Consider the following 27,079-nt stretch of genomic DNA (forward strand, 5'->3'; position numbering starts at 1 on the left):
CTCAACAGTAGGATGGGCCGGTTACACTTCGTAATTCCGAAGCTTCGTAATTCCGAAGGTTCTTTATTCCGAAGGTTCGTAATTCCGAAACACGTAAATTGCCTATACCTCGATGTTCGTTAATCCGAAAACGAAAAAGGGTTCGTTAATCCGAACATTTGTGGCGTAATTCCGACGATTCGTTATTCCGAAGGTTCGATAATCCGAAAACGAAATAAGGTTCGTTGTTCCGAAGGTTCGTTAATCCGAAAACGAAATAAGGTTCGTTGTTCCGAAGGTTCGTTAATCCGAAAACGAAAAAAGGTTCGTTGTTCCGAAGGTTCGTTGATCCGAAAACGAAATAAGGTTCGTTTTTCCGAAGGTTCGTTAATCCGAAAACGAAATAAGGTTCGTTTTTCCGAAAGTTCGTTAATCCGAAAACGAAATAAGGTTCGTTAATCCGAAAACAAAATAAGGTTCGTTAATCCGAAAACAAAATAAGGTTCGTTAATCCGAAAAATGAAAACCGGGAAAGCAGAGGCAGAGGCAAGGGGGGGGGGGGGGGGGACACTTTTGCCGTTCAATTATTATGAGGATGGGAAGGCAAGGGCGGCCGAACGAATTTTCGTTGGGGTAAAGCCAAATTGAAACTCATACGTCAAAATGGGCACTTTGGTGATATTTTCACCTTAAGATTATCATCTGCTTGAAGTCATTGTGTGTTTGATAGTGATTAAGTAGAGAAAAACTTTTTTGAAGTGACTTCTTATTATGGCAAAATGTATATTTAGGCTTTATTTTTCGGGAGAGAGTATATGAGCGAGCGGCTTGGTAAAACAAATTCAAAGGTGAAGTTGTATAACGTTTTTTTTTGTGGTCAATTATTCTTAAAATGGCATTATTGCGAGGTGTTGCGAGCGTGAATCACAAGCTAAAACTTTAAGTTATTTCAATAAAAAATGAAAATTAGTTTTTAAAAATCCGAGAAGATTTCTTCTGTCATTAAAAGATTTTCATCTAACTAAAGAATTAACACGAGCGCAAAACGCGAGCTTAAACATACTGACCAGAAAAGGAACCTGTTAAAGAAAGCATTTAGTGACCTTTTTAGGATGCATATTTCACCAATCGAATGAGACTGCGAAGCGCAAGCTGAAAATTTTCAATATTCCAGCCTGAAAACTTAACTTAACTTGTATACTTTAAAAAGAGTATTATATTTCGAAAAAAAAGCATGAAAGACGGCATATTTATTTTTGAAAAAGGAACTTTCCCATTTTGGAAATATTAATTCCCCTGTTTTTTATTTCATTTTGATGCTCCCTGCCTCCCTCCCGGCGGATCCAACTTTCGTCAAATAGAGGGGGGGGGCAATTTTTTTTAGCCATATATTCCTTGATCGGCAGTTTAAAGTTGATTTTTGTTTGTTTCTTTGAAAGGGTAGTCCTAACAGTCAATAATTAGATTTATCATTATAAAATAAAGTAAATATGTAATAACATGATAAACCCTTTTTAAATAATGCGAGCGCGAGCTATATATTTTTGTTAATATGATGGGCAATATGTTTGTGATCTTCAAAGCGAGATGCCTATGTAACTAAATTTAGCAAGAAGTGCGAACAGAATTCTTAAATATATATGCTCTGACTTGATCTAAAGGGGACATTTAAGAACTTTTTTGCAGTTAGCCATTAAGACGATGCGTGTTTTAACCAATGGCGGCGGAACTTTTTTTTTTGGGGGGGGCAAAGCAAAAAAAAGGGCCAATAGGGGTAATTTGGTGGAAACGGATATTTTCACCATTAGATTATCATCTGTGTAAAGAGGTTGTGTGTTTTGTAGTAACTAAATTGAGCACAATTTTTTAAGTGATCACTAAAGTTATATATTAACGTTTCATTTCTGCGAGCGTAGAGAGCAAGCGGTTTGGGGAAAAAGTCAAATCTGAAGATGTAAAATTCACCTTTTTGGTCAATTACTATTAAAAGGGCACCCTTGTGAGATGTTGCGAGCGAATCACGTGCTCAAACTTTTCGAAATTTCATGTGGGCCTAGAATGATAATATTGATATAGATATTATTTACCCAGGGAAGCCACTTCAGTTCTGAAAACTATTCTCCCAGCTATTATTTTTTTTTTAACAAGAATGCTTAGAATGTCCAGTTTTCATGTTGGAAAATCGGAAAAATATGGCTCACGTTTCTCGCTCGCATCAAGTATTGTTTATTGAGGAACTCATTCTATTCCTGGTTACAAAAAAGAAGTATGAAATGTCCAGTTTTCAGGTTGGAATATCACAAATTTTAAGCTTGCGGTTCGCGCTCTCATTATTTAGTTCGTGAGATATATATTCTATTCATGAGTCACTAAATGCAGTCTTTAAAAGATTACTTTCTGAAGCCTGTTGCATAAAACTTTTTTACCTGAGAAAACTCTGGTAAAAACTGAAAACTAAGGTTAGTCTGATTTCCGCCATTGACTTTAGCACAGGGCAAAACTCTTGTAAAAACAACCTGAGTTTTCTCAGGTAAAAAGTTTTATGCAACGGGCCCCAGGTCAGTATATAAACAAATTACAGCTCGCCCTCGCATTAATTCTTTAGAAAGATACACATCTTTCTCACGATTACAAAAATGCTCCGAATGCTCACTTTACGTCTTGTTACATGAAATGTCTACTAGTTTGAGCTTGCGATTCGCGCTTTCAACATCTCACAACGATCATTAGTATTATTTTTATTTTTTTACCAGCAGAAGCTGTTAAAAATGACATCCCCTCCAATACAAATCCTATTATCTAGAGGTTGCTCGCACGCTTCCAACACACTTGATCCCTGCATCTTTAATTAAACCATTTGCTTATAGGCAGCAATTGCTCAGATAAAATCGAAATTAGCCTATGCTTGATCAGGGCGCCTATATTCTTAATGAAATACATGCTTTGCCCCAACACACGCATGTATCATCGATCGTTATTACTATCATTGCATAATATCGTGTAATCTTGTAATGACAACATCGTTTTTGTTACCAAAATGAATTATTTTCATTTTCGGAAATACGAACCTTATTTAATTTTCGGATTAACGAACCTTATTTCGTTTTCGGATTAACGAACCTTATTTCGTTTTCGGATTAACGAACCTTATTTCGTTTTCGGATTAACGAACCTTATTTTGTTTTCGGATTAACGAACCTTCGGAATTACGAACCTTATTTCGTTTTCGGATTAACGAACCTTCGGAATTACGAACCTTATTTTGTTTTCGGATTAACGAACCTTCGGAATTACGAACCTTATTTCGTTTTCGGATTAACGAACCTTCGGAATTACGAACCTTATTTCGTTTTCGGATTGACGAACCTTCGGAATTACGAACCTTCGGAATTACGAAGCTTCGGAATTACGAATGTATGCGGGATGGGCCACCTTCAACACACAATGTTTCGCCCTTCAAAACTTTTGTCAGATTATAACGGTTGTATTTGTATATTTCCACTGTACAATTTCACTTGAGGTGAAAATGTGGAACGAACGTTTGTAAGCTTATTTCAAATTATAAATCCACTAGTTGGGCCAGATAATTCAAGCTGACTTTAGACAATTAGATACAGTATCCGTCTTGTAAATAATCGGGGAGAGAAAGGAAATTTAATAAAGAGGGTGGGGGGGGGGGTGCTAGTCGAAGAAAAGATACTCAGCTTGCCAATCTAGTGCTCTTTTTAAAGTAAATGTTTCTAGCATATCTCTCTGTCATTCTCCAGCATTCTCCCATTTATTTTTTTCTCGCTATTCTTTATCTATCACGATTTTATGCAAATGAGGAGACTGATGACGTCACATTTTTTGTGTCTTATTTTATGAATTTCATTTTGCCTCCTACATGTAAAACCTATAATGTTGAACTTGGTTTGACTATATCGTACCTTAAACATGTTGAACCTGCAGATTTGCGACAATTTTAAAAGTTTATTTCAATCAAATGCTTTCTTAGTTATCAAGTATATAAATATAAAAAATATATGTATCATGTTTCATATAACACAATACAAAATGAATAGTGTGTTGCTGCATCTCCTCTCTAATTTTGATGTTTCCAATTTACTTTTTAGTGAAATAAAGCGAATGAGAGACACTGTAAACATACAACGTTAATTATTGCACATCCAATATACATGTACATGAAATCTCAGTTTTATGCTTGTTAGATTGATATTTTTGCTTTTGAATTAAAACAGCTTGTTTTGGGGTTAAACTTGACGTTAACTCCCCATCTGTCTTTTTCCTTCACTCTCTCTCTATCTATCTCTCTCCTTTCATCATCTCTCTTGCTCTCCTCTTTTTGAAACTTTTTGTTTGCGCCATACATTCGTGGAAGGACCCCATTCCTTCTGTCCAGTGTTACTTCTCGTTAACTCCTTTTTCCCCTTCTACTCCTCATGTCCTCTATATTTGTCTTTCATTTTGCCCTCTCCCATGTTTTGTAGCTGCAACTATATGTATACTATATTCAACATTTTCCTTACTCGTAATTATCTTTTGAAATACAATATCTTTTAAAAAAATCAAATTACAAAACACGAAACATAGATTTTTCTGTCATTTAATTGTTACTTATTAGCATTACAAGTCAATGACAAATAAATAATGAAAATAAAACATAAATAAAATAAAGGAATGTACAAGAAAAAGAAATCATGCTCCAAAACGCAAACATGCTTAAAAATAACGAAAAATAAATAATATCTCCATTTGCATCCGTCATAATGTAGAACTCTGAATTTTAAAAATCAATATTTCAATCGAGTCTTATCAGCCTTTATTCCAATCACTTTCCCTGTTTAAAAACGGATCTAATGAACACAATTTGAGTAAATAATGATAACTGTCATCACGTGTTGTAGATGGTACAATGAAATAAATTAATTAATATAGGCCGACTGTCACAGTTATTAAAATGGGATGTCAGACCGTCTGTTCAGGTGCATATCCTTGAAAATAGAATCTGTAAAAAAAAAAGAAGTAAAGAAAACCATAATTGATTTTGCCTACATCAAAGCTAATAGACACAGTATATACAAATCGGCAAAATGACGCAGCCACGGTTTATTATAAGATGAACTGCAAAAGTAAAAAATAAAGTGTTGGAAAGCTTCCCCGAATCAGAAGACAATTTTGTTCATTCAAACACACAGGGATCAAAAATACTTTGTAATCCATCAGCTACAAGGTAGTGTCCATCAATCTTGCTCTCGAGCAGTTCGATTCATGAGAAAATATGAGAAAAAGAACAAAACCCCGAAAAGCGACGAGAACATCATCAAAGAATAAACTAGTTTGAGTGAATGATCATACTTTGATACGAATATGCTAAGTTTAGTGTACATGGTGTTACGTCACACCCACACCAACAGAACCCGACTCCAAGTCCATATGCCATTGACAATAATGCAATAATTGTTACCTGACTGGAGTAGAATAGGGCCAGTGTGCCTGCCGTTTTATGTTGTAGTTTCACTATTATTTCATTAAGCAATTTGTTAAAAATCTAAACATCAAATATTGGTGCACTCTAAACTAAAGTTTACCCAATATTCGGAAAAAGGGGAACATGCATGTTGATTTGGTAAAAGAAAATACGCAACGTTGCGTTGGAATAGCCCAATATGGGGTAAAAACAAAAAAATACCCAGCAAACATACATGTTCTCTTTCTACCCAGTAAAATGCTACTCAGTGGTTTTAGAATGTGTGAGCGAACATCAATCCTTCCGCTTCCTTTCGAATTAATTAGGTCCAATTAGAATATCAATCGGTAACTATTTTCGGATAATAGGAACTATACTTAATTCCGAAATCGACGACTTTATACCTACCTTAATTAGCAGGCTCCATCCTTTGCCTTCGAGAGCAGAAGATCACCACGGATACAAGCAGAGTATCGGAGGTCACATGCACTTCTGTATGTCTGTCCGTCTGTACCGCAAACCCTCATGCTATGTCCCACGAAATGGTTTGGACAGGGAACGCAGTGGTTTCTCAGGTCCTCTAAAGGCAGAAGGAAGTCAGATGATAGGGTCAGCTAGAATTTTCTTGATCAGATGAATAATCGTTTGTTTCATAATATTAGAGATATTAAAAAAAATGTATTGAATTTTTAAGGATTTTCATCAAGATTATTAGTTTATATGTTTTTTTTTATCATATACGTACCACTAATTTGATGCTTACTCAAATATTACATATTTTTCGTGTTGACCCTACAAGATGAGGTAAAATATTCAATTTTGTCTTCCAATTAATTTGTTACATTTTGTTTATCAACCTTCATTTCAAAACACTGTGTCACCATTATACACGTTAAGAGAATTATTTTTTTCTGAAATCATTTGACATAATACAAGTGAAGTGGAAAAAAAAATCAATGGTTCGAGGGAGATGTCCATCTTTTGTGCTTATTTCATTTCCGTCCAATATCGAAGCAAATCGTTGCAAAATATGTTGAATTATTTTTTTTCCAAACACTGCTAAATGGGTAATAAAATTATTATTGCAGCATTGCTACTAACAATGCCACCCTACATTTTCGCAAAAGAAGCATCGGGATTGATGTTCCTCAAGAAAGGTTCACATTTTCCCTCAAAAACCAAAATAGCACAAACGGGAGATTTCGTTTAATGTGACGTGTATCGATGAAGACGGCCATTGAATGTGACTACATTAAAAAAAATGTCTCACCGTAATCACCATTGGTATCACAACCATTACTGGTGCCGCCATCTCCATTATCACCACATCCGTTGTCGCCATTGTCTCCATCGCTGGGGCTTTCGGGTTCAGGTGCAGATGGGGCCTTTGGAGCGGGAGCTGGTGCAGGAGGAGCAGGGGGAGCGGGAGCAGGAGCAGGTGGAGCTCTCGGTGCTGGAGCTGGTGCAGGTGCTGGAGCTCTTGGTGCCGGGGCAGGAGCTCTTGGTGCCGGGGCTGGAGCTCTTGGTGCCGGGGCTGGAGCTCTTGGTGCCGGGGCTGGAGCTCTATAAACAGGCGCCCTAGGAGCTGATGGTGCAGCGGCAGGTGCATATGCAGGAGCACGTGGAGATGGAGCACGTGCTGGGGCACGAGCAGCTGGCGCCCTTGCAGGAGCTCTGGGGGCTGGTGCTTGTGCAGGTGCTCGTGGACGCGGAGCGGCAGCAGGATAACCAGAAGGAGCAGCAGCAGGTGCTCCAGCTCCTCCGCCTCCGGCTCCTCCACTAAAGTCTCCACCATCGCCGCCGCCAGCACCTCCTCCATAACCGCTACCTCCTCCCCCACCACCACTTGAACCACCTCCGGCACCGTATCCATATCCTCCACACTCTTCACTACTGTCACCACCACAACCGCCTGTAAACAATGTTAATATATTATGTATTTTAGCAATAAATATATACTCTTCCACTACTATATATAACATTAATATTTATTGATACAGGCATTTTCGTTACATTTTCCAAATGAGTTGTTTCATTGTCTCTTTAGTCTTACATGAAGTTAGATCGCGGTAAAACCATTAAACAAAACTTTTCCCAGGATACCAATGAGCTAATGAGGCCTATACAGTGCGTATCAAAAAAAAGTTTACACTTAGAAAAAATCCTGTAAAATTATATATTTGTAATATCCTGACGATTTTTCCACATTTTAGCATTGGTACAGATCCATTTAAGCAAATGACGATATAACTGTCGAAAAATATTTCCGCTTGAGCGAGCACCACTTACTTTTGAAAAGTTGGTGAAAAATGATTTGCGCAGAAATTTGAAATAGTTATGCGAATAAAAGTAGACCTTAATCATGAAGAACACGTGGAAATTAGTTAGTAAAATTGATTTGAAGATATCTTTTACTTTTTTAAACTTGTTTCCTTGCCCAAACACTTCGAAAAGTGCATTGCGCCCCACCCCACTCCCCGACACACCGAGTCCATCGTGACGATATTTGCTTTACACTGAGCTGTGATTTACATGAAATGGCTTAGGCTTGATTTTCATTTTGTTAATCATTGCCAAGCTTGGGAAAAGTGTGGAGAAACAAGTATTAAATGAAAAATCAAATGTAAACCAACTTTAAATGATAAAAACTTAGTGAAAAATGCTGGAGCTAGATGTCTGATATAAACTTTTGTTCAGATTCAGTTATGTCCTCAGATCCAGCTGGCACAAAAAGGGTAAATGTTGTGCTTACTAAGTGTTGAAATTTCAAATTTGGGCGGCAAAATTGTTACAAAATGCTTGAATGTATCCGTTTTATGTCAATTTGCTAAAAGTGCTAGGGAAATTTATGAGAAATGCTTCGCAGGGTAAGTTTGATTTCGCCCTTTCCCCTTGACACAGCGTGAAAACAAGCATTTCTGCGCAAACAGATTTCTGCGAGCTTTACAAAAATGGACAGTGCTCACTCAAGTGTAACATTCTGTCAAAATTTTTACTCTCATTGGATAGATGAGACCCAAACCCATAATTATATGTGAAAAAATTACCCACATGTTGTATATTTGTTAATTCCCATGGCTTTTTCAAAGTGTAAACTTTTTTTTGATACGCACTGTATATTGCTCTAGGAATGAAAGTATATAAATTTTTACCTCCGAATCCATCTTCGCTGCTGCCTCCACCGTAGTCGTATTCATAACCGTAATCGTATCCCTCGGCTCCATCTCCTCCCTCTGCTTCACCGTACGCTGCATAATAACCTGGTCCTGCTGGAGCAAATGCGGGAGCAGCAGGAGCTCTTGCGGGTGCTCTCATCGGTGCCCTAGGTGATGGAGCGGCTGGCATCGGTGCCCGAGGTGCTGGGGCTGGAGCACGAGGTCGTGGGGCTGGTGCTCGTGGGGGAGGAGGTGGAGGCGGAGCTCGGGGAGCAGGCACTGGGGCTGGTGCAGGAGCAGCCGGTGCACAAGCCTTGGGATCTGCTGAGCAGGGATCCGTGGAGCCACAGTCAGATCCGCCGTTGTCACATCCATTTCCGTTATCATCACGTTTCTCTGCAAACATTCAGTGCAAAATTAAGGAAATCTGATTTTTTTTTTTTCTCTTCAGAAAAGGTTTTTTTTTTAATCGATTGCATATTCACTATCTACAATAGAAATGACACGACGACATTCAATATAGCGTCTCCATTTTACTTGATTGTAACGACTCTGTGACGACAGTCTGCCAATTTATCCGCCACCCATGGGCGGAAATCCCAGGGGGGGGGCGCGTCCCCCACCCAAAATATCAGGGGGACACAATATCAAATGTCCCCTATTTTTGGTCTTTTATGATGGAAAGAAATAAATCATTCAAAATCGAAATAAAACTTGTATTTTGGACGAGATGACCTTACTTTTTGGGTGATTTTTGCTTGTCAAATTTCTTTTTGGTCGAAATGACCTTCCATTTGGGGTGATAACCTTTTTTTTTTTTCTTTTTTTTTTCTTGTAAAAGTTTCCAGCCCCTGGTTCCCCCTACCTTTTTGGAGAGATTTCAGCCCTTGCTGCCCCCGAGAAAGAATATCACATTTCATTTTTTGGATTGCCTATTCAATATGATCAAACCAAATGGGCAAGATTCAAAGCCTTGCTTTCTTTGGGTGGTGTGAACACTTCTTACCTCGCGGAGCTGCGACAGAGAGGTCGACCGCCAATGCCAGCAGAACTAGCAACACTAGGGTTTTCACCAAATTCATCTTGATGACTTCACAACTTGCTGCCTATAAGGACAACATGAATAGATTTATTCACATGAACATTATTTCACGGAGATTTCACGAAATAAAGACTAGAAGTCACCTAAAATTCGACAGTTATGTCTTGAAAAATATTGATAGCTATTTATTATGTTACATAGCAGTCCATATTCAGATTTAAAAAGTGTATACACATACAAAAAATCATACAAATGGCAAATGTGAATATTGAACCGTCACCAATGATGTATAATTATGTGTGAGAAAATCGGATATAAAAAAAATACCAAAGCATTAACATGATTAAAATAATGAAGAGTTTAACTTTACACGAATGATAAGTCATAAATTATACTTACAAACCAGTTAGTTCCTATTTTTATTTCTTGTTAGAGGTTGATTGGCCTTAATTTTGTATGTTGATTGGCTCCTCAACTCTGGGAAACTGGTTGATATGCTCATGGTATTTCCTGTATTTATAATATTTCCGAAAATCTATTTGTTTCATGGCGGGAAAACACATATTCCGCATCCCTGTTAATTGGGAAGTTGCAATTTATTCAAACATAATGATATATAAAGATATTAATTCGCATTGATATTTTTGTTTATAATGTTGATTATGATGATATCGATGACTATATTCCGAGAATCGATTTAAGTTTGAACGTCATCTGACAATCTACCAATCAGCAATGCTTTCAATAGAGAACTATGTCTTATGTCTTTATTTTATTCATTACTATGTGACATTTAAAGCGAACATCAGTTAAAGAGATCCATCTCCGAGACAAAGCCAAGTGTACCCTTGACAGAAAAACATTTATTACTCTCATTCTTGTGGATTGACAAATTCCGGATGCACTTCAGAAGGGCTTTTGATGATACGTGACGCGATTAGATGTAATTCCAGAACATTCTTTTGTCTTTATTCACCAAATGTGCAAAATGTGTTAAATCTTCGTCACGTTTTGAGTTGAACTGGGACATGCGACAATCCGCATCATTTCTCTTTCACTTTTAATATCTCTTATTTCGTTGTACACGAATTGTGATATGTATTTCAAGGCAATCGGAGTGGATGGATGAAATGAGAAAGAGTAGAAAAAGATGATCAAGGAGAAGAAGAAGTGGTTAAGATAATAGGAAGGAGAAGAAATTGGAGGAAGTAAAAGAAGAAGAAACAGGAGAAAATCAAAAAGAAGAAGATGGAGAAAATAAGAAGAAGGAGTACAAGAAAAATGAGAAAAGAAGAAGAAGTACAAGAAGGAGAGAAGAAGAAGGATAAGGATATGAAGAAGAAGAAGGAGAAGAAGGATTAGAAGAAGAATAAAAAGATAAGGATATGAAGAAGAAAAAGGAGAAGAAGTTAAAGGAGAAGAAGAAGGATAAGGAGAAGAAGAAGGAGGAGGAAGAGGAGAAAGAAAAAAGTGAGAAGAAGAGGAAGATGATGGTGATGAAGAAGATGCTGAGAAGAAGATGAAGAATTAAAGCAAAAAAAAAACAAGATGAACAAGAAAATGATAAAGAAAAGCACATGGTGATGGAGAGGAGGGTCACAATCACGGAAGAGATGGTGAGGAAAAATAAGGAAATTTCCGTGAAAAAAAAACAAAACAAAGAAACTAATACCATACAAAAAGACGACAAGAAGAAAATATGAGAGTAATGATATATAAAATAAACGAAAATAGATAAATTAAAAACAAAATGAGTAGAGGAAGGAAAAAAGAAAGGATATATTCTTCTATTAATAAACTTTTTTCTACTATTCATTGAAAGTATTTTATATGCATGTATCATTGCCACCAATCGGCATCATCATCACCACCGTCATTATCGTCATCATCGTCATCATCATTATATGCATAATTATCACATAGTCATCACAACCATCACGACGTTTTATCGTAATAATCAAATCACCAACGCCATCATCATCACCATCATCATTGTCATTGTCATCGTCATCACCTTCACGATTATCAACACCATCGTCAGTATATTTATTATCACCATAAACATCATCGGAAAAAAAATCATTACTACCACCATCGTCATCATATAGTTATCATTTTCATCAGCATTCATCGTCATCATCGTCATCATCATCATAATTATCATCATTATATTCATCATCATTATCATCGTCATCATCATCATCATCATATTCATCATCATATTCATCACCATATTCATTATTATCATCACCACCATCATCATCATCATTATTATCATCACCATCATCATCACCACCACCGTCATCGCCACCACCACAAACATCAAGATTATCGCCATCACCATGACAGTTTAGACCACAATCAACTACTCCAATCATTAGTCTTCATTAACAAATGAGATGAAACATATAATATAGTACACGTTATGATTTTTCAAAACAATTTATTTTTCTATGCATAGGAATGCAAATAAATAAGACACTAGAAACAAAATCATACAGCAAAGCAAAACAGAAATAAAATCAACGTAATAAAAAAACAAAGTACAAAACTTGGACAAACAAAAAAGGAAAAAGATTTGACATGAAAAAGGCAAACTACAATGTAGTTAGTAACAAGTGCGTAAGGAGGGTTAAAATGCCGGGTATCACATCACCAACAGAACAAAGAGGGAACTCATGAAAGCAGAGGGTCGAAACAAATATACATGAGATCAATGACTTGTGTTATTTAATTCAAATTGTGGAGATAGTACATCATACGGTTGTATGCTTCCAGTCTTCAGATTACGTAACAAATGACTGAACTCCATCACTGTTCCTGAAAAAAAAAAAATAGGAAAGTGACAAGATAAAATACAATAATGATACAAAATATTAATTTCATAAAGCTTAAAAATGTGAACATCATTGAAGTACTGCTGATAACAGTAGATTAAACTATAATAATGATAACGCGTAATCTTACGCGCAGATCATCAATGATGTTATGTTTGATATAACTTAGTAGATACAAATCGGTATAGTGAATCACAATATCATGAAAATACAATAGACGACCGTTATATGAGTAGGAAGCCATCACCCAAGCAATAATTCACCTATTTGGGTAAAATAGTTCTTTCAACGAGTTTATTCTTCTTGGTGTCACTTACGCGGTACAGACTGCATTTATCGATTACCTAATTTATGCATGTTCAAATTAATATAATACGAGTTATAGTGCAGGGTATTCTGATTCAGTTTGAAGAGAACCGTTATACAGCAGCGACCTCAAAACTGTATGTGTGTAGTACATTATAGAGTTATGATATGAAGTTCGACAAAATGCAGCCTAAAATCTCATGATATAATCCCCTTGGTCATTACGTACATGTGTATGCACGTTCTCTTCTCCATGTGGAGTATTCCACCAAGAGGTATAAAAAATTTTGCTCTTTCATGTTCGAAAAGTTCCTATGGATGATTATCTGGTCACACTTCGCAATTCCGAAGGTTCGTAATTCCGAAACACGTAAATTGCCCATACCTCGATGTTCGTTAATCCGAAAACGTAAAAGGGTTCGTTAATCATTTCGTTTTCGGACAAACGAACCTTCGGAATTACGAACCTCATTTCGTTTTCGGATTAACGAACCTTCGGAATTACGAACCTCACTTCGTTTTCGGACTAACGAACCTTCGGAATTACGAACCTCATTTCGTTTTCGGACTAACTAACCTTCGGAATAACGAACGTTCGGAATATCCGAACCTTCGGAATAACGAAGCTTCGGAATTACGAATGTATGCAGATTATCTACTAACCATTGAACCATGGTACCATGGACCTATATTGTACTGAGAGAGGCATGGGAACTCACCATTTTAGCAGCGCCCTATTTTGGTCATCGTAAGCTTCTTGTTGGCTTTGGAACAGGCTTCGTAGCTTAGGTGACATGGACTTTCGTAGGTCTTTCCGTCAGAACCACATACCTTGTACTGCTTTACCATATTTGCTGGGCATTTAGTACATCCAAGTCTGGTGGAACCTGTATTGATGCAGAAATAATTTCTGTAGAATTTACAAGAATTTCTGCTATGACATAGTAATGTTTTGGTTTCGTATATGTTCATTCATAGAATACTCGTTCGAGAATAGAGAGCGGGTATTAACAAATGCACCACTTATAAAACCAGAATGTAAGTTTTGTTTCATTTTATTTTATTTTAAAAAACCTATTGTAAGTGCCTAAGCCATAATTTCGATGTCATTATTTTTTTTTCAAATATTTCATTTTAGACATCAGTTGAAAAATGGATGGATTTCAACAGCCTGTTTGTAATATTCCCTATCCTATGATAGCTTTGATGCAACCATCCACAGTTTACACCAGTTTAAAGCCATATGAAAAGCGATATAATAATCAATTAGTAAGATAGTTTTGTCATGCCAATGTAATATTGTGATAAAATCCTCACATATTCCTTACCACCGTTTCCTCCACCGCCGTTCCCGCCGCCATTACCGCCAGCTCCAGTTCTCTCTTCGATACCACCAACTCCATTCCCTCCAGCGTCACATAAGTCACCACCAGCCAGGTTGCAACCGCCATCTCCTCCATCCCCTCCTCCTCCATCACCACCATCACCACCATCGCATCCCTCGCCTCCGTTGCCATCGCAACCACCATCTCCGCCATCACCACCATCTCCGCCATCACCTCCGTCACCACCATCACCGTCTCCGCCACTATGCCCACCGACCCACCTGGGGATGTAGATTGGGATGTACTGAGGGCGAGAAGGAGGGAATACATTGTTGACGCTTCCACCTGAGGGGTCTACGCTGCTTTCTTCATAACCACCGTCGCCACCCCCATCGCCACCGCCATCGCCTCCACCATCGCCTCCACCATCTCCACCACCATCACCTCCGTCACCTCCATCTCCACCATCACATTCTTCTTCACTGCTGCTACTGCTTCCTCCTCCTCCTGTGCATCCGCCTCCACCGTCAGCAGCTAATGCAGATCAAGGGTAAATAAGAAATGTGAAAGAAGGAATCATTTATAATGCCGTTTTGTCGATGCATTGCACGCACTTCCTATGTTATGATTACAATATATTTTCTTGTAACAAAGTAAAATTACATATTTTAACAGAGTAAAGTCCAGACCATGTTCGTCACTTCAGATATGTATAAACAGGAGTAAATCATAATTCAACCACAAATTACTATATTTCTTTTTATTCTTAAAAAAATGGAGATCTAGAACAAAAACCCAGAAAGAGTAAAAAGTACGTAAAAAGAGAGGTCTGGGTTGATGCAGCTACTTATTTCCCCTATTATTTGATTGAGAGAAAATGTAACTTCGCACCTTGATCGTCTTCCCCCCTTCCTATCAGCATATCCCCGCAATCATGACAAAATCGACAAAGAAGAATTTCAAACTTACCCGAAGCTCCACCAGCATCGCCACCATCACCTCCGTCACACCCGCCATCACCTCCACATCCGCCATCTCCACCACCGTCACCACCCCCACAATCTCCGCCACAGTCTCCACCGCCGTCACCACCATCTCCACCACAATCGCCGCCACAGTCGCCACCACCATCCCCTCCGCAATCGCCGCCTCCACAGTCGCCTCCACCGTCTCCGCCATCTCCACCATCACAGTTGTTACCGCTGCAATCTCCTCCGTCGCCTCCATCGCCCCCGTCGCCGGCATCACAACCTCCGTCTCCACCGTCACACCCTCCATCACATCCACCATCACCTCCATCGCATCCACCTCCGTCACCGCCTTCAGCATCGCCTTCCTCTTCACTGCTGCTGCTGCTGCTCCCGCCTCCACTTCCACCAGCAGATGCACCACCATCACCGCCATCACCACCGTCTCCGCCACCATCGCCGCCTCCATCACCACCACCGTCACCACCTCCTCCATCTCCTCCACCGCCATCTCCTCCACCACCACCTCCATCTCCTCCGCCTCCATCACCACCGCCACCACCACCACCGCCGCCGTTTCCACCATTATCGCCACCGCAGTCACCACCTCCACCGTCGCAGCCACCATTGCCGCCTCCATCACCACCACCTCCATCACCGCCACCATCGCCGCCGCCATCTCCACCGTCTCCGCCATCACCTCCGTCACATCCATCCCCGTTACCACCATCGCATCCATCTCCACCACCGTCTCCTCCGCCATCCCCTCCATCACACCCGTCTCCATTACCCCCATCGCAAGAATCCCCGTCTCCTGTAAAAAAAAAAACCATAATGATAATTAAAAATAAATCAAATCATATCAATATTCTTAAGTTTGTAAATATTGTTAACTTAACTTTTATCACGCCAACTTACTATAAACGACTGAAATATTATTAAAACAATAACTATTTATATATACATCAATAACTATATCCTGAGTCTTGAGAAAAATGCATGAGTTGGTATGTTTATTACGCATTGCAATTAGTATCAGTCGCTGCAATAAAACTATTAAAATAGCGCACCACCGATGAGGTAACCATTTCCGCAAGCCATATTATAATGTTTCTTGATTAAAAAAAAACTCACGATAATTCAATACCTAGATATCGTTTTACACAGCAATGGCTCAAATCTACTCATTAGACATTGATAAACTTCAAGTTTCGTTGAAAAGAAACCCAGATGAAAATCGGGATTTTATAGGTATTTCCTTTTAAGTCTGTATGCCTGTGTGTCTGATGACCTGATGGATACCTACGTTTGGTAATCATGTTTAACCTAGGAGCTGCTACAGCACTGTCTATGACAAATCCTAGGCAAGCCAGGAGAGCGAACACGGCTACCGGCTTCATGCTGGTAATTGTGCCTGCAACAGGAAAACACAATGAAAAACAAAAGAGGAAAATCAACAAAATCAATCAAAGTTAACAGAATATTCCGTGAGGATAATCAACGTGCTCGACGAAGATCCTCCACCATATTTTACGCTACTACTCACTCAGATGGGAATGTTCTTTTTTTATAATCATTCCTAGATGAGAGTTTGAATTTCGTTTGAAGTGCACAACTCCCGTTACGATATTATTGTTGTCCATTTTCCCAGTGCACAGTTTTTTTTCTTTTTTCTTGTTCACTTTGACATTTCGTTTGATGCATGGGATTCCTCCATGTACACATTTTTAACAAATCTTTATGAAATTCCAGCTTATAAACTTTCTACTCAATGATGATTTTTCCATGACGTCATACAATTTGCAAGTATCTAATGTGGGTGGGTATTTTCTGGTTTGACGCTTGAACTATCTCATAGATCCAACCAATGCCATTTCAAGAACATTCAGTGTGATAATAAAGAATACTTGCTTCAAGAATACGACGTACACATGCACAAAGTCACATCAAAGTGAAAAGCATTTTTTTTTTTTCAATTTGCTCTTGTGATCGTATAACACTGAGCCAATGCAAACCAATTTATAAAGTATACTTACTCGTTAAATGATATAATTCCACAGATTTATTAAGCTGTTCCTCTCCTGATGATTTCCTGTGTTTCAAAAACGGCTCGAACGAGCAAAAAATGATACCTCTTACAAGACAAGTTCTCTATTTATAATGAATTGCATTCGGAGAAAATAATTTACGAAACAAATCACACGATTTGGGTGGATAGTTCTCACAATCTCAGTCCAATCAAATCATATGCTAACAAACTTAGATTAATTCCATTGCAAATTTTCCGATATGACCATGAATAGTTCAGCGGTCAAAAGAAAAAGAAAGGAATAAAGAAGAAAATTGCTGTAGCGAATAAAGACCTTCGTTGCTATCTTATTTGCAAAAATCGTAATGGTACACACCCAACTTTCTAGCAGCAATTGGCATGGCCAGGGAAGACACATGTTTGTAGCTAAACTATCAAAGGCGATTAAGAATGTTTTTCATTTTTTTACTAATTCAAGAATGAATCATGGCCATTCAGATATCGATATATCTCTCGCTTATCCACTCCAAATGTATGGCTTACGTATGGGCATAACAAACATTCCAAAAGATGAAATTGGATTATGAAGTTAGGGGAATGTACTTAACAAACATGGAAAACGCGGACAAACCATTTAAACAATCCAGGTAAGAAAAAGGGGTACAAGTAGTATGGTATATGACGAGGTGTGGGTAAGGGTGTTTCTGTGTATATGTGTATGCGTGAGGGTGTTTTTTGGGGGGGGAGGGGGCGCGTGAGGGTGTGAGTTTATAATCCCCGACATCCGAGAACTTTTTCTAACGTCTTACATTTAACAATACAACTGGGGACATCCTACAACCTCATTTTAAACTGTTTTTTATAGTACACTCATGATTGTTAAAACTTCCATTTGACCAATGAAACTCAAGTTTCATTTTGTTTCAAATTTGTTAACAAATTATAATTTCCTCCTTTAAAAAAAGCCTCTGAATTTACTATCTATTGTCCACGGCTGACGGTATTTGAATATTAATGATCAGAAACAAGAGGATCGAGGGTACTTGAATTCCAGTTCATCGTGGCTTAGCCGTGAACCAGAATAGCCTGGTGGTTGAGTCGCTGCCCGGAAAGCAGTAGATGACAGGTTCGAATCCCACTGGTTCCAATTTTTTTCTGACTTATGATCTATGATTTTCATTACAGATCGAGCATACTGATCTTAAACAAATAGGAGTAATGCCGAAAAATTTGTTAACAAATTAAGAAACTCAAGTTGTATGTGTGTGTGTGGGTGTGTGTAGGGGAGGGTGCGTGAGGGTATGTAGGTGTGCGCTAATAGCAGTGGGAAACGTCCCCGGTTAGCGTACTATGCTCACATTTGTCAGAAAATACGCCTGGATTGGCCGGTTACATTAATTAAATTTCAATTATACAGTGCGTATCAAAAAAACGAGACAGTTTTGAAAAGTCTATAAAAAAATTTGTTTCAAATTATTATATCTATATTTTGATGTTAATACATGCTCTAAGATCTTATCTTTGAAATGCCATTTAAAATTTTTTATTTTGTTCATGCTTGAGCGAACACGGGACGTTTTTGTCGGGGGCTCAAAAAGAGGCTTGCGCCAAAATGGCAGAAATGAGAAATTTGATGATTAGACTTTTGGCTAATAAGCAGACTTCCTCTTGATATTTTCATTATCTTTGCCATAATTTTCGAATTATGCTGTCAAATTTCATTTACAAATTTATATATTTACCTGAAATATATTGTTTTATCATTTAAACTTCTTTTACCTTTGAATTTTCCTTCATAAGTAGGAAATGAGAGAGACTTTTTGTCAACCCAAGTAAGAGGATTTGCATTATTAATTGGGAGAATTTGTAATCATTCAAATCCTTTTATTATTTGAAACAGATTATGTTATGGTACCTTTGATAATTATTATGTGAAACAATTTATGTAATGGTATACCTACAAAAGACATGAATCCTATTTTCAAGGTGTTATTGAATCCTTCACCAAGTTTAATTATGTGCTTGACAGGACAAACAGGAAAGGATTCAAGTCTTTAATGGCAATGGTGTATTGAGTCAATTTTGAAGTAGCAAAATATGGCAGATCGGGTAAAATGTAAAATGTTTAAAAAGTTGTGAAGCGAGCAAGCAAAAATTTCCACTTTTTTATTAAGATATCAAATTTTGTGATTTTGACATCATATTCAGAAAATTATATCATATTTCACTTTCTATGTTACTGTTATTTTTCTTTCCACGTTTTTTCCTTGGTCATATTATTTTAATGGGGGAGGGGGGCACTCCAAGCCCCCACCCCTCAGTATGCCACTGTTAAAAAACACCATAACCTTTGTAGCACACAATGAAAGGATTTGAAGAAAAAAAACACGCTCTCCCATACTTTGGTTAAAAAAAATGCTCTTGCCTCAAGAAGGAATATTCAAAAGTAAAAGAGAACATATTAAAAAGGGACAACACCAGAACTATTCAAGCAAATACGTAGATTTGGAAATGAATTTTGACCGCATAATTCGAAAATTATGGCAAAGATAATGAAAATGTTATGAGGAAGTCTGCTGATTAGCAAGAAGTCCGACCATCACATTTATCATTTTGGCGCAAGCCTCCTTTTTTACCCCAAACAAAAACATTCCGTGTTCGCTCAAGCATGAACGAAACTAACTTATTTTAATGGCATTTAAAGGGTAAGACTCCAGAGCACACATTGACACCAAAATATAGAAATCATAATTTGAAACAAATATTTTATAGACTTTTCAAATCTGTCCCGTTTTTTTTTGATACGCACTGTAGTGTATGAGACCACAAAAACACACGTCTCCACTTTGTGACCGCCCGGTTGATAGTCCATGGTCTGAGAATCGGGTTAAAATACGCATTTTCTTTGGTAAATTCTCTGTTTGAAAATTAATTTAAAAAGCAACGGTGTAATTATATCTCATTCTGATTTCACTGAGTACAGGTCTTTCAAATTCAACCCAATTTTTAGTATAAGGAACCATCTTCCCTTCTCTTCTTCAATATTCTTTCCTACACCGTTACAGCATGTTCTGTATACATACTAATGTGATCTCACTCTCTCCCCATTTTTTACTTTTTCATTTCTCTCTTTCTTAATTATTTGTCTCCTTCTTTTTCTCATCTCAACATTTCTCTTTTTTCTCTCTCTCTCCGATCTCTTAGTCAATTTGCTATCCCCATTTGTCGTCAGCTTGTTTGCGAATTCCTGTCTTTTACACCGCCAGTCTCTCCCTCTCTCTCTTATCCGCCTCATTCCCCCAATCATTCTCCTATTCTCTTCTCTTTGTCGGTAATATGAACTCGTGCTTAAAGGTGTACTAACTTTAAAGATGCATTAACATCAAAATATTTTTGTGAACAGTTGAAGTCTTTCATATACTGTCTGACTGTAGTGTATTTAAAAGGTGCATTGACATCAAAATATTTTTGTGAACAGTTGACAATAGTATATTTAAAAAAAATATATAAAATGTTCAAAGAGTTTTTTTTTTTGTTAAAAGACCTCTCGTCAGGCAATTATTTGCTCAATAATTCTCAGTTTGCATCTGCTTTGAAAAGTATGCATCATGAATTCCTTTTTTTTTCTTTCTCGTTAGCATACCTTTAACTCCAGTTCATATAATTGTATAACCACCACCATGATTGCTCCGCAAAACTATGGTACTCGTACTCTGCTAATCACACTATCAGCTCACGTTATCATCTATCACACTTTCAACATGATCTCATAGCTTTCCCACTTAATCAAATGATGATTCGGATACAATTTACTACATTGTTAAACATGTTTATTAGCGGTTAGAGTTTTCATTCGTTACCTAAGGTACACAAAACTTATCATTCAATGAATGCTTCAGTTCACAATAAGACGTAATAAGAATAATTCAAAATTGCAGTTTTTAAAGTGAACAACCACTCAGAAACGTTTGTTTCTTCATTTTAATCGTCGGACCATGCTATGGAACGACGATAATAAATAAATATAATAAATAATACAATAAATAGTTACAAAGTCGACCTGACTATAGGTACAACTGGTTGCTAGTTGGCGTGGAATAATTCACCACCTTGACCGCCTTGTTTGCTTGCTTCCTACGTAGTCAGCTCAGCACAAGTTCTGCATGAAATGAAAATTGGAAATCAATGAAGAAAAGTCAAATTACTGAGAGAAGAAAATAATATTACACAAGAATGTAATTTCATTACTTTTTCGGTGACTTAATGTGATCTCTATTTTGATTCGCAATGAAGATGTATGGAAATATTACATTTTTTCCTAAATAAAAAATGATCATTTCTGTAAAAAGTATAGAGTAATTAAAAGTTGCCGTATGAATTATTATTTTCAGTATGCCTATACATAAAAATTAAAGAAATTTAGTTCCATTATACACATGTCATATTAATTAATTCATGCATTTATTTCAATTAGTTTTGTTTTGGTGTTTGCGTGAACTTTGCGTGAACTTTTTGCTCTGGGACATCGAGAGTTCATGGGGGACATTATGTGGGACATTGCAGACATGAGACATCACTTACCCTTAAGCTGCGTTACAAGCATTGCCGCCAATCCCCTGAGCGTCACAACTTCCACCGTTGTCTCCTCCGTTTCCGTTATCAGCACCGCTGCCGTTATCGCCGTTATCCCCATTGTCACCGTTATCTCCATTGTCGCCGTTATCGCCGTTATCACCGTTATCGCCGTTATCGCCACCGTTGTCACCACCACCGTTACCGTTTTCTCCACTGCCATCTGGAGCTCCGGGTGCGGGTGCTGGTGCGGGTGCCGGAGCAGGTGCAGGGGCTGGAGCAGGAGCCGGAGCTGGAGCTGGGGCAGGAATTGGTGCTCGAGGTGCTGGGACGGGTGCTCGTGGGGCTGCTGGAACTGGCGCACTTGGTGCGTAAACCGGTGGGCTGTACACGGGTGGTGAAGGTGCGTATGGAGCTTGGGCAGGAGGTGGGGCGAATCCTGGAGGAGCGGGCGCGGCTGCAGGAGGTAGAGGAGCAGCTGCTGGCATATGAGGTGCCGGTGCATGGGGAGCTGGTGCATAACCAGGAACAGGTGCAGCAGCTCCGACATATCCTGCGGCATGCTCACCAGAGTCTCCATCACAATTCCCGGAGTCTCCGTCGTTACATGCGCCACCGTAACCAGCTCCAGCACCTCCATTACCTTTCAATCAATTAAGAAAAAAAAATTGATTTGAAACCGAATAGAACGCTCAGTTCATTAAATCAATGAATTAGTGTTTGATAATGAAGAAAAAAAAACTATTTAAAAATGATGCTACTAAATAATCTACCATTTAGAAAGAGCAATCATAACATATATCTGTAGTGGTTTTGATGATTTGTTTCTTAAAGATGGTTGCACGCATCTGATCTGAAAGTCGAACGTACGAAAAACTCATCAGTTGTTTAGGATCATTACTTCGTTGATCCATGTTATCAAGTATAATGACAATGATTTTTTATAAGTCTTTAAAAGATGAAATATAAATAAAAAGAATATCATACCCGATGAGCCTCCAGCAGGGGCGTAAGCTCCACCATGTCCACCGGGGGCGAAAGCGGCGCCACCACCAGGAGCGAAAGCGGCGCCACCGCCAGGAGCGAAAGCGGCGCCACCGCCAGGAGCGAAAGCGGCGCCACCACCAGGTGCACGACCGGCTCCACCGACTCCAGGGGCGAAAGCTCCACCTGCTCCATCTCCTCCACTCGCATCTGCTGCATCCCCTCCATCTCCGCCACCATCGGCTCCATCAGCTCCTCCGTCTCCGCCATCAGCACCACCATCACCGCCACCTCCATCGCCTCCACTTGCTCCACCGTCTCCACCACCTCCACTTCCGCCATCGGCTCCACTTCCTCCACCCCATCCTCCTCCACTTCCACCACCGCTTTCGCTGCTGCTACTGCTGCCCCCTCCTGTACGTGAATCAAAAGAATTTGACATAATAATTCATATCAAAGATTAGATGTATGGTAGATAGTAATGAATTGTGTCTTGATGTTGGCAGATTTTGAATTATTATTTTCTGGGGTTTTTTCGTTTATCGCTGTGGTTGGGATTATCAATTTGCCATCAGCTTCTTCAAAGCGTTGAAAAAATATATATTAAGGAAACTGGGTTGCGAAGTGTGATTTCAAACTACATGTATGCTCGTTTAGGTACAGTGTACACAATTTGTTTAGTGGAGAATAATTGATTACGTTTTATGCGCTTCCAATGTTATTATGAAAATTATCTTGATCGCATAAACATGGAAATACTAGCTCCAATCATTGATCCTACACTCTAAAAATGAAGTGCTAATTTAGCTCTTAAAGAGCGTGTTTAGTGACTGCACTTCGGAGTGCTGATTTGTCTAGTTCAAATTTGAACGAGAAAAATCAGCACTCCGAAGTGCAGTCACTATACACGCTCTTTAAGAGCTGAATTAGCACTTCATTTTTTTAGAGTGTAATAGATCCATGCTCCAATTTCGGAAGGCAACACATTTTTACATTTACCAACTTTGATTCAGTTTTATGAATGTAGTCAGTATATTTACCTCCATAGCCGTGTCCTGCACCGCTTCCATCGCCTCCACCACCGCTCCCGCCGCATCCGCCTCCTCCACATCCACCTCCTCCACCACCGCTACCATCACCGCAGGCGCCACCTCCACCGCATGCTGTAACGGTGTAGGAGAGAAAATATGATAGGGAGATCGTGGATGCTTTGCTTTCTTTAATCTAGTTTCAAAATTAATCATCGATCTTATCATCATGATCCTTTCTTAGGATGTTGTGGCTGTTTCTCTTTTTGAAAAAAAAACACATACAAGTTATTTCTAAACTGATATAATACGCTAAAATAATACGCTTGTTTTTAAAACATGTTTGAATAATCGTTTTAAAAATGCTACTTATTTAAACTTTTCTTATACATAGCGTAGAAAGTGAAATACTTTGACTTCGCTCACCTGATTAATAATAATCCGCTTTTATATAGCGCTTTACATCGGAACGACGTGTCTAGGCGCTTCACATGCAGATACATGACCCCGGTCGTGGGATTCAATCAGTCATCCCCACACACATCCTACACTCCCTGGGGAGTATTCCAGTCAGTCGCCGGTGAGGCACACACAGTACTGGACATGTTAAACTGACTTTTACATCCTACCGGGTACCCATTTAGCACCCGGGTCGAGAGTGGCAAAGCGTGGCAAAGCGTGGATTAACGCCTTGCCAAAGGACGCCAGACGGTGGTGGGGTTCGAACGCACGGCCCTCTTTTTACAAGGCAAGAGTCAGAACCACTACACCACGGCTCCTCCACACCCTATGTAATTGACATTATGATTTTCGAAAAGTAGGCCTACATTTTTTCATCTAGCCATGCTTCTCTGCTGGTTAGAATATTTCTTCGGAGGAAATAATGACGTTTATAATTATATATTTTTTTTCAAAATGACTATACTTACCGGGAGCCGTTATTGCGGTGCCAATCAGAAAACTGAGGAAGACTAAGGCAAACACACTTTGTTCAAACTTCATGGTTACTCGAATTGCTTTCTTGCTTTCAAGAATGTCCTTTCCGAATCTCCCTATGATGTATGTTTCTCTGATTATTCCTTGAGGAGGAACTGATGCTCATTGCTTCCAATCCTCAGAATTTATACCCTTCTCCATCAATTTTCATACTTATTGTATTTGCCACGGATCCAGCACTTCATACACTTTGACCTCTTAAGAACATTTAGCAACATTTATCTATTTTTTGGTCAGTATGTGCAAACTATTCTTAAATAGAGTTAAACATTCTGGAAGGAAACAAAGGAAAGGCGAAAAGGGAGAAAGCAAGAGATGATGGGTGCAGATAATGTGATAGAAGACTGTCTAGGTCGAATTAAATAATTATTCCTTAATTATTTCCGTAGATGTTTGCCATTACTTGCATAGATCACATGGACATCTCCGCGTGCAAATGAACATTGAATGTATGCGACACAGAAGCATCTATCTACGATTTGATTTTGTCACATTCATTCGTAGTTATTGTTCATTTGACCTAGGGTCTTCACATACAGTAGTGATTCACATGGACATGAACATGTGGTTGGATTAATAAATGACAAAAAGCAAAATCTAAAAATCCTATACATTTTGAAAGCAATACAAAATTATCATACAAGTTTTTTTTTATGTAAGTAAATGCCATGATTTGATCGGTTACGTCTGGAGAAAGAGTTATATAAATTCTTTTTTTGAATGTTATGACTCGATGGATAGGTTTTTAGTTTAACATGTTTTCAGAGAAAATCAAACGTTACACAAGTTTCAACTCCTTTATGAAAATCATTAAAAGTCATAAAAAAAATTAAAAGTCATTTATCAGGGATTCTTTATATCATATTAAATTTCCATCTAATATGCCATCCTTTTCGGTACAAGTAATATAAATGAGAGTAATTATTATTAAAGTCAATTAGGAAATCGGCATAATGACTTGTTTATAACCAGTTGACAGGAAGATCATGAATATCGTAGGTTCTTGTTATTACCGAAAATGAAATAAGCTTTCGTTCAAATTATTACTAGATATTCCTTGACAGTCAAAGTCATATCATTAAGTTCCCATCAAATCCATTGCTATATGATGCAGCTATGCTTATTGATTTATTTGTAAATTGCACATGTGATCAATGGCGTATAGATGGGGGGGGGGGTCTTGGGTACCAGATCCCCAAAGAAAGTTCACCACTAAGAAAAATAAGAGGAAAACTGAATAACAATATAGGTGAAATATAATATTATATTCTAAATTGTCAAAATCTATCACAAAATTAGCTGCATGTATTGAAAAGCTCAAATTTTTTGCCATATACCATGTTTGGACCGGTGAAAATAGTTGTCTCACCACGCCACTACAATAAAAATAATTTTAAAAAAAGTGTGAGGGTGTGGAGGATGGGTGTTTTGGTGTGCGTTTTGGGATGTGCAAGGGGGGGTGTGTGAGTATGAAATAATGAGCGGGTGATTATTTGCGAAGGGGGGGGGGGGGGTGAAAATAAAGTGTGCGACTAGGTGTACAAAATATGCCGCAGGGTTTTACCCAAGTACATGATATCAAAAGACCTAGCTTGATAATTTTAGATGCAAGATTAAAGGTCAGATCCACCCCAGTTAAAAAAAATGTTGATAACAAAACAAGCATAACGCTGAAAATGTCAAAGTTATGAAATTTTAACGTTTCGCTTATTTCTCACAAAACAGTTATATGCAAAACTGAGTGACATGCAAATTAGAGAGTCGATGATTTCCCTTATTTACCATTTCGTTTTGTTTTTTATTGTTTGAATTGAACATAATTTCAAATTTGACAAATTTGACAATAAGGATCATATTGACTAGTAATTCCTCATTTTCAGGAGGAACACAGCTTTGTTTCACATGACAATGAAGAGTTAATTATAATATTTCATAATAAACTGATGGTGTCATCAGTCCCCTCATTTGCATATCGATAAGGATGCGTTTATAAGAGTGTTGGGAAATTAATTGAAAATGAATTAATTGAAAATGTCATAACTTTCTTATTTTACATCTGATTTTGATGAAATATTAAGTTGTACGCTTGTTGGATTTTTCTCTTCTTATTCAAATAAACTTTTCTTGTGGTGGACAACCCCTTTGGTGACACGACATTCGCACCGGGCTTTATGTCGTCTAGAGTCAGGGTTGCAATAGGGTTTAAGGTAGGATATAGTGTTAAATCCACGGTAGAAGTTGGTCACTCCATTAAGGGTCAAGTCCACCTCAGAAAAATGTTGATTTGAATCGATAGAGAAAAATCAGACAAGCACAATGCTGAAGATTTCATCAAAATCGGATGTAAAATAAGAAAGTTATGACATTTCAAAGTTTCGCTTATTTTTA

At 38.2% G+C, this 27,079-nt stretch overlaps 3 protein-coding genes across 3 annotated transcripts; all 3 read right to left on the bottom strand.

Moving 5' to 3' along the window:
• Nucleotides 1-4,792: 4,792 nt before the first annotated feature.
• On the bottom strand, nt 4,793-9,704 carry LOC121412281 (skin secretory protein xP2-like). Its single transcript, XM_041605178.1, has 5 exons — nt 9,611-9,704; nt 8,602-9,000; nt 6,720-7,361; nt 5,863-6,029; nt 4,793-4,989 (listed from the first exon to the last, which is right to left on the bottom strand). Exons 1-4 carry the CDS (start codon nt 9,684-9,686, stop codon nt 5,863-5,865), a joined length of 1,284 nt encoding a protein of 427 aa, XP_041461112.1. The 5' UTR covers nt 9,687-9,704; the 3' UTR covers nt 4,793-4,989.
• A 2,753-nt stretch (nt 9,705-12,457) lies between these two features.
• On the bottom strand, nt 12,458-15,821 carry LOC121412137 (PE-PGRS family protein PE_PGRS16-like). Its single transcript, XM_041605043.1, has 4 exons — nt 15,080-15,821; nt 14,118-14,648; nt 13,621-13,676; nt 12,458-12,466 (listed from the first exon to the last, which is right to left on the bottom strand). Exons 1-4 carry the CDS (start codon nt 15,819-15,821, stop codon nt 12,458-12,460), a joined length of 1,338 nt encoding a protein of 445 aa, XP_041460977.1.
• A 5,139-nt stretch (nt 15,822-20,960) lies between these two features.
• LOC121412282 lies at nt 20,961-22,917 on the bottom strand. The gene is made up of 3 exons (XM_041605180.1): nt 22,671-22,917; nt 21,693-22,326; nt 20,961-21,270 (listed from the first exon to the last, which is right to left on the bottom strand). The coding sequence occupies exons 1-3, from the start codon at nt 22,914-22,916 to the stop codon at nt 21,254-21,256; spliced, it is 897 nt and encodes a 298-aa protein (XP_041461114.1). The 5' UTR covers nt 22,917; the 3' UTR covers nt 20,961-21,253.
• Nucleotides 22,918-27,079: the final 4,162 nt, after the last annotated feature.

This window comes from Lytechinus variegatus, chromosome 3, assembly GCF_018143015.1.
Source record: "Lytechinus variegatus isolate NC3 chromosome 3, Lvar_3.0, whole genome shotgun sequence".
Classification (NCBI taxonomy): domain Eukaryota; kingdom Metazoa; phylum Echinodermata; class Echinoidea; order Temnopleuroida; family Toxopneustidae; genus Lytechinus; species Lytechinus variegatus.